The sequence below is a fragment of the Pundamilia nyererei genome, unplaced genomic scaffold (genome assembly GCF_000239375.1).
Source record: "Pundamilia nyererei isolate P.nyererei 1_Seehausen unplaced genomic scaffold, PunNye1.0 scaffold00091, whole genome shotgun sequence".
In the NCBI taxonomy this organism is placed as follows: Eukaryota; Metazoa; Chordata; class Actinopteri; order Cichliformes; family Cichlidae; genus Pundamilia; species Pundamilia nyererei.
The window spans coordinates 1,912,246-1,920,574 of NW_005187492.1; the positions used below are offsets into that span (position 1 = coordinate 1,912,246).

The following is an 8,329-nucleotide window of genomic DNA, read 5'->3' on the forward strand; positions in this document are numbered from 1 at the left end:
GCTCACAGTGGTCCAAGGGACCGCTCAGGGAGTTTGTGTTCGCTCAGACGCATGAAAAATTAGAGGGAACATTGGTTCAGTTTTATACGATTAGTTGAGATCATTTTGACATTCACTTAATTTGTATTGTGATTCTGTTTAGTGAATCTTTGGCAACCAGAAATGGTTTTAATGCACAGATGTTATTCCTGAGAAGATCAGGTTTCATGTTTAAATGTACCCATATCTATGCCAGTTGTATCAATAATATTACTGTATATTTGCTGCTGTTAGTTACCTGGCCACCTCAGGGTTCTGGCCCACACATAATAGGATGGCCTGAGCATTAATGAGGAGACCCCAGCAAGGCAGACAGAACAACAAGAGGATGATTATGCCCCGCTGAAGGATCACGCCCACCCGGAGTAGATTTTTAGCACCAAAAGTCTGTCAGGATAATGAACATTTTAAAGATGGCGGCAAGAAAAAAGGGAAAGCAAAAAATTCCAGTGTATGATAGCATCATGTTGACTTGGTTTTACAGACCTGAGACACCAAAGTATCACATGCCAGTCCCAGACCAAATCCTGTTGCTGCAGTGGTAATATTAATTGTCTGAAATGAATGCAAACTATTATAAGCAAAACTTGAATGATTCTTAAGAGCAAGTGTCAAGTGCTTAGCATAGATTAAATCATAAGTGTTGTTGACGAGTGATTACGAGACAATTATCTTGCTGACTTAAGTAACAATTCCTTTTCTTCCATCAGCATCCTCGTAATTACTTCTTCATTTAATCCATTTTTCGAGTAAGCTTCAAAACATCAGTGGAGCATACAGATGACTTACAGCAGAAGCTAATCCATAGCCAGCCATCACGTCATTTCCCAGACGGCCACAGAACATTGTAACCACAAACGGAAGCATGTAATTGAGGATTCGAGAGAGCAGCTAGAAAGACAAATACCAAAAATGTTGCAGGAGTGATACCAGTATCACATGACAAGTAATTTAAAAATAAACCATTACATACTGCAACTAATTATCGTGGTACACAGATTTCCTGACAAGTTTAGCGAGTAAAAAGTGCCAAATATTGTTTCAGTTTTATTGTCACATCTGTGAAAGTATGTTTTCCTGACATCTTAAACTTTTTAAAAAAAAAAGAAAGACTGTCATCAGTCTTCTGTTGTATCATCAGCAAGGATAATCTCCATCTACGTGGTCTGTTAAAGAAAGATCATGGCACGTGAGCAATCCCAGTACTTACCAGAGGACCTGTCATCTTCAGGATGTGGTACAGTTCCTCTCTGTGTGCCACAGGAACCCTGTGGCACACCCGTCTACAACAAAAACGTTTGCCGCTGGACCTCTCCATGTCTGCAGCCCCAGATGCTAATGTATGTTCTTCCACTAAAACCTTTCTCTATACTCTCACACAGTCATCTTAGTTGCACTCCAGGATGCTGCAAAGGATGCAGCCACAGCTGCCTTGGAGCAAAACAAAGTCCAGCTGAAACAACACAGATTGTGAGAAGGAAGAGAGAAACACTCAGCAACCACAACAAAGGCAAAGATGGGGGTGAGGACTTGAAAGCAAGAATGTTTTGATCTGGGTGATTAAACGTGTGTAAAACACAAGTAACTACCTCTAGTTGTGGTCAGCTGAGGAAATTTTACAAAAATAATAACATCAGGATTTTAGAACTGCAAAGATCAAACATTTGCACAATGGTAGACCAAAAAAAGGCCATTGTTGGAGAAAATCTGATAATGTAATCTCTTGTAGTATTTCACAGACTTCTTAAACAATCCAGCATCCTAGAAACATGAAATAGCTTACTTAATGCCTTCTCAAGCCAAATTGAAAGTGGTAATTAAGAACTCAACCATCAAAGAGGTGTTAACAATAGAAAAGGAGTAAAGAGGGAAATGTGATCATAAAAGAAACATTTGTGAGTGTCTTGGGGAAGGATGTCCTTTTGATACCTTCATTAATAAATCTCTTAGAGACTTGACACACAAAAACAAGTGGATGATTGTAGTTGCACCTCCACATTTAAAAGAGCTGGTTGAGATGTCTTGGACATATGATCAGGACGTCCCCCTTAGGACGTGGGGTGAAGTGAGGTGTTTCAGGTATGTCCTACCAGGAGGAGGCCACACAGCAGAACCAAGAGGTGATAGAGGTTCTCAGAGCAGAGAAAGATCAACTAAGGTCTCCATAACCCAGAGCTACTATAACACTCGAGCTACCTAACATATATGAGGGTGAAGGCTTTTAGGGGGACAAGTGCATACTCTTAAAACAGGATCCAATAACTATTTTTGAGACAGAAACATTTATATACAGCTGTTTTTTACAGCTTTGCATTTAACAGTGCAAAGACATGAAATTCTTATCACCTGAGCAACATAGATATGTTTTTAAAATATTTCTAAAAAATTGAGTGAAATAAATTCATGATTTCATTTTTTCCATGCAGAAAAAAAGGAGAAAGAAATTAATAACTGGACTCTATTTTATATCCCGCATCATGCAGTCTGAGTTTGGTCACCCCTACATAAACAGCTTGGCTTCACCACGACAAAAACAAACAAATAAACAAGCAAAAAAAAAAATTTCACACCAAAGAGTTCAACCTAAAATGTTTTTTTTTTAATAATTAAAATGGAACATCTATTAACATTTCTGTCAACAGCATTGTTTCTTTGGTCATTAGACAAAGTTTAATTTTCATCTCCAGGCAGGATTTATACTTAGCAACTGTTGACATGTATTCTTAAAAACAAAATGCTGATAAAACAATCAGATACACATTCATCACTTTGTGATGAAATAGGTCATTTATTACTTAATAATGATGATAATTTGAAGAAAATGAAATGTACCCAACACCATTAATTCACCTTATTTTTGAATCACATCTGTTACAGTTGGGTCCTGAAACAGTCCAAGAGAATCATTCTGTAAGAGCTTAACACTGTGTTTTTACGCTATCTCTCTAATGTGACCATCACACTGGTGGAGATTTGATCAGGAGTATCTGTACTATTAATCCTGTCCATTGTAGAGTTTGCAGATATCGTCTCTGGCAGAGGCACAAGGAAGTACACACCTACTCCCACAGCAAGAAGTCCAACAGCTGCAAACATAGTGAGGCCTCGCCTGATGATCAGCTGAGTGATGGAGAGATGGCTGCTCTTCGGGTCGTGGTCCACGTGTTCGCCCTGTGTCGCTTGGCACTTGGTACTCACTGGTGTGTAGCCATCTACTGACTTAAAGGAATTGTATTTTCCATTACTTTATTAAGTTAAATAAAGATAAATGTAATGAAATGTAAGAATAAACATAGAGCAAAGTACTAGAAGTAGTAGAAGTGCTACTTCTACTCTGATAACAAAGTAGAACAAGACACATCAACCAATTTAGATTGGACCACTTACATTCCCATTGCTTGATGTTTGGCCAGTGTCTGAAACAACATCCGTGCCTAATGCCGTCATGTAAATCTTTTTCTGAGCTCGTTTCACAGCCTGAAAAATAGAAAAGTTGCAAAACCAAATCAAAATTTTCCATATTTACGTACAGCTTTGTCTCACTCACAGATGCCTCAAAAATTTAAAACAACAAATCTCTGTCTGTATATGAACAGCTGAGTCCCTGCATGACCTTGATTGTTATATTAGACAGTTAATATACCTCATCTGTCATTCTCTTCCAGTTCAGCTTGAAGATGACAATGATGTAAAAGGTGGACTGTAAGATGACGCAAATGAGCAGTCCAAGCCAAAAACCTGCAGAGAGAAAGACAAATGGGTCTGTTGAAATCACGCTGAGCATCAGTTGTAATAACTGGCTCTTGCTAGGCAACAATTTATTCTTCTTGCATGTCTATGAACTTAACAAAATATGACCACTTGATGTAATTACCCAGCACTCCTAGTTTTACAACAAACATCAGAGTGATGCTCAATGAAAGCCCTATGCAGTAGTATCCAATGAGATTAGCCGCAGCTGGTATCTTCTGTTTGCCAGTACCCAAGAAGATGCCTGTGCACACACACTGGGATAGAGAAAACAAATTTCATATTTGACATGAATCTGGTGCCTTTGGAATCATGCTGCAAATATAGTTGCTCTGAATACAACGAGAGCTGGTAGACTCACCACAAGGCCATCAAAAAATTGAAGGAAACAATAAGCGTTCATCAACTGTGACACCAGAGCTACAATTTTTCTGTAATGATAATTAAGCCAAAGTCTCATGTATAGAGTTTATACTGTATAAGCAGGTGTTTAGGTACACAGGTACACAGACTCACTCATCAGATGTGAAGATGAATCCAATGATTGTTTTAGTAGCACCCAGGAAGAGGCCTTCAACAACAGCAAAACTACCTGGAAAGGTAAGTAATCTGTCATACTGAGAAAAAAAATCTAACTTGAAATACTCATAAATATCAGACACCACAGAAGAACACATTTAGCTAACCTGCAAGAGCCAGTGACATCTTGGCTGATAGAATCGCCCTGTCAGTGTCTCCAGCCCCAAGAGCATTGCCCACACGGGCACATGCTGCAGCTTGAACACCAAGAGGGAACTATGGATTCATTGTTTTGAAAAAGGAAAGGAAAAAGTTAAATAAATCACCCAAATTTGAGACTTTTTATGAAAGAGGCGACAATGAAATGTTCTGATTTGCAGTCACTACACAGTACCATGTAAGTAATGAAAGCCACCATTATCACAGCATGTTGAGCTGCCAGCTCATCTTCACCCAGCATTCCTGATCATTACAGACACAGAATAAATTATAGCCTTTGCAGACTGTATTGCCAGCTCTAAACCCAATTATCTTAGAAGCAGGCTTTACTGGTTTAATCCTGTATATTGCACATATTCCATGATAATTGAATATATATATATATTTCACACCATAAATAGGGATTACCTGCAAAGAATCCTCCAAACTCATAAACCCACCACTCAAAACAAGTCATTAAGGTACTGGGAATGGCCAGCTTCATGTAGGAGCCCCACTCCTGCAGTGATTCTGCAGACCAGCCTGCAGGGGGAGAGAGACGCTCAGTTTATATAGAACTTTTTAGTGCAAGCACAGAGAGAGCATGCATTTTAAATATCTCACCTCCCCATGTTGATACATGGAGTTTCTTCCACCAGATGTACACAAACAGAAAAGCGCAGATGTAAATCCAAGCTAGAGTGTGGGCTGCTGCAGAGCCACTGAAAGCCATATGCAATGACACAGAGATATTCCAGTATGTCATTTTTTTTTCTGTATATATGTGTGTGCGTGTGTAAAATGATAGTTGAGATGAGTATATCTACCCAACACCAAGATCCAGCCAGTAAAGAAAGATGTAGTTTGTCACCACATTTGCAATGTTTGCCAGAGCAGCAGTGTACATTTGTGGCAATATTATTCCCTGAGTACACAAACACCAGATGATGCAAGGCTTAACATACCTTTCTCTCTGTATCGCAATGATTGAGACAACAAACTGTGATTCTATTACAAGAAAAGGCAATTATGTACACAGCATTAGCATACCTGGTTCTGTAGATAAGACACCTGAAGATGATGTAGAAACATTGCCTAAAAAACAATTATGACAAAAATGCTTAAATTTAGCAAAAAGAAAAAAAAATGGTGTGTATATGTGTCTCTACTGAATTTGCACAAAAAGCAGAGAGAAAAATCACATCTCACCGGCACTGCAGGAAGGAAGGCTGTAATATACAGCTGAGCTATTCTGGGTAAAAAAAAAAGCCGATGTATTCAGATCCAATCAAAGCTAAAGAAATGACTATTATAGTTAGATACACTGTTCAGGCTCAGATAGCTCTGCTACCACTCAAAAGCTAATTTATGGCAAAAAATGTTATTGAAAGTTATTGTACTGCATATGACTCCTGTAGGGACTAGGACAAGTGTTAGTGTAGACACTTGTTAGCGTTGAGAGGGTATCTTGTTCTGACTGACAATAAGATTGAGTTGTATGTGCAAGTTCTGTGTGCTCAGTTACCCGGCCACCTCACGGTCCTGGCCCAGACATAAGAGGATGGCCTCTGCATTAATGAGGAGACCCCAGCAGGGGAGACAGAACAATAGCAGGATAATGATGCCTCGCTGAAGGATCACTCCCACACGCAGCAGGTTCTTACCACCAAAGGTCTTCAAGCAGCACACAGACATAGTTAATCATTTTATGAATGTGAGAAATAGTTACAGTTAGGATGTGCATTAAGGGAAATTAGGGGTCAGGGGGAAAAAACTAATAAAATATGAGTTTCCAAACCTGAGACACCAAAGTATCACACGCCAGTGCCAGACCAGTGCCTGTCGCTGCTGTGCTCACGTTAATGGTCTGAAATGAATATGAAATATAGGTATAAAGAGAACACAAATTCATAGCTGTAATATCTATTGTCCATCTGCTAGGTGCCTGGAAACTTTGTCTTTATTTATGATTTCCTTACATCAGCCTCCACAGACAACCACTTACAGCAGAAGCTAATCCATAGCCGGCCATCACATCGTTTCCCAGACGGCCACAAAACATTGTAACCACAAACGGAAGCATGTAATTGAGGATTCGAGACAGCAGCTAGAAAGACAAATACCAAAAATGTTCCACTGGTGATACAGGTATCACATGACACAACGTCTTACAGGAAGAAAAGTGTAAGCAGACAGTATCAGTATTTACCAGAGGCCCCGTCATCCTCAGGATGTGATACAGTTCCTCTCTGTAGGTCAGAGGGACCTTGTTACGAACTCCCCTGCAGCAGAAAAGCTTGTCACTGGAAACCTCCATGTCTGCAGGACCAGACGGTTTTTCCACTGAAGCATCCATCCTGTCTGTCATGTACCTGTATCTGTAATGCCCTCTATGCACAGAATCCACCACTGATGTTCTAAGTTTTTCAACATCTTAAAAGGTTACTAATGAATTTCCCCCAAGTTATCCAGTAAGTCTTTTTTGTTTATTTTTACAGTATCATTACAGAGGTCTAGACTGTTTCCTGACTGCAGATACACTCTAGGAATTTGCATTTCATTAATAAGTACATGTAGCACTCGTTTTGCGATCTTTTTGGTTTTATGTCATTTCTCTTTTGCACACACGTGCCATTTTGTGCGAGCAAAATCACCTTCAAGAATGTAATCAAAATCAAAACTTTATTTATATCACACTTTTCATACAATAAGGATACAACACAAAGTGCTGTACACATTAAAACCAGAAAATAAACAAAAACATACATAGATCCCCTTCATTATGCCCTTACTGCACCTACATTCCCACCTAGATATTAGACGCCAACCCATTGTACGGAAACACTGGCGATAAAATGAAATAAAGTTTTAAAAAGGTAGCTATACAGGTACATATAAAGGCAATCAAGTTGAAAACACTGACTGAGAGACAGTGCTTAAAATTGGTGTAATCCGGGCTCTTTCTGGTCCTCATCAACATGTGCAGCCGAGTTCTGAAGCAGTTACAGGGGTAACAAAGATTTCTTCGAAGACCAAAAATAAGAGCATTGCAGTAATCAATCCTGCAGGAGATTTATAGTGTTTCCGTGTCATACTGGAGAGCAATAAGGTTATGCAGTCAGTGCTCTAGAAACATATCACTTGAGATGCAGCCTTCTGCTGCTGTTAGGCATAAAACCCACTCAACTTGCTATCTCTGTGAGAGTGATTGCACGTAGTCTTCTTTTATAGAGTTCAAAAAGATGTTTTTACCACTAAGTGAATTTGCTTCTTTCTTTCTTGTGAGCTTTTAAGGAGGCAAGGATTTTGAGAGCCTCTAATGATACATTTCAACTGGAGGGACCTGGAGATTAATACACAATTATTACACTTTTATTTTACAAATTTATACAAGTCACTCTCGTGAGCACCTTGGGTAGGCTGTTTGCTTTTGTTAAATAAATGCAAGTTTGATACCGTGAGCAAAAACCAAATAATAAAAATATATCATTATGTAATAGAGCTGTATTATGTAGTATTTGTAACACAGAACAAAGTCTGTTTCATGAGTTAATATTTGCTACGTTGTGGAGTCCATGTGGTGCATTTCAGTTGGAACAAGCAGGAGATAAATATATAATTGTTATATTGTTAAACTTGTTTCTATAAACTCACACTGAGTCACTCTGACTACTTCCCTTATTGAAAACCTAACTCTCTTATCATAAATACTTGGAGTATACAATTAGATATATTCAAATCAAATCAAATCAAATCACTTTTATTGTCACATCACATGTGCAGGCACACTGGCACAGCACATGCGAGTGAAATTCTTGTGTGC

General features: G+C 38.9%; 2 protein-coding genes across 3 annotated transcripts in view; both read right to left on the reverse strand.

Moving 5' to 3' along the window:
• The window catches only part of LOC102192040 (multidrug and toxin extrusion protein 1-like), a 7,140-nt gene extending 5,731 nt beyond the window's left edge, over positions 1–1,409 (reverse strand). For both annotated transcript variants that reach the window (XM_005739373.2, XM_013912472.1), the window contains exons 1-4: positions 1,250–1,409; positions 829–930; positions 526–594; positions 278–426 (exon numbers count right to left, since the gene is read on the reverse strand). In XM_005739373.2, the coding sequence (XP_005739430.1) occupies positions 278–426; positions 526–594; positions 829–930; positions 1,250–1,357 (428 nt within the window). In that variant the 5' untranslated portion in view covers positions 1,358–1,409. The remainder of the gene's footprint in view (positions 1–277; positions 427–525; positions 595–828; positions 931–1,249) is intronic.
• A 1,567-nt stretch (positions 1,410–2,976) lies between these two features.
• Positions 2,977–6,823, reverse strand: LOC102206777 (multidrug and toxin extrusion protein 1-like). The gene is made up of 17 exons (XM_005739427.2): positions 6,716–6,823; positions 6,512–6,613; positions 6,305–6,373; positions 6,032–6,180; positions 5,716–5,758; positions 5,557–5,601; positions 5,334–5,431; positions 5,131–5,228; positions 4,936–5,049; positions 4,703–4,770; positions 4,476–4,584; positions 4,306–4,381; positions 4,151–4,220; positions 3,914–4,046; positions 3,683–3,777; positions 3,427–3,516; positions 2,977–3,258 (listed from the first exon to the last, which is right to left on the reverse strand). The coding sequence occupies exons 1-17, from the start codon at positions 6,821–6,823 to the stop codon at positions 2,977–2,979; spliced, it is 1,749 nt and encodes a 582-aa protein (XP_005739484.2).
• Between the last annotated feature and the right edge of the window lie 1,506 nt (positions 6,824–8,329).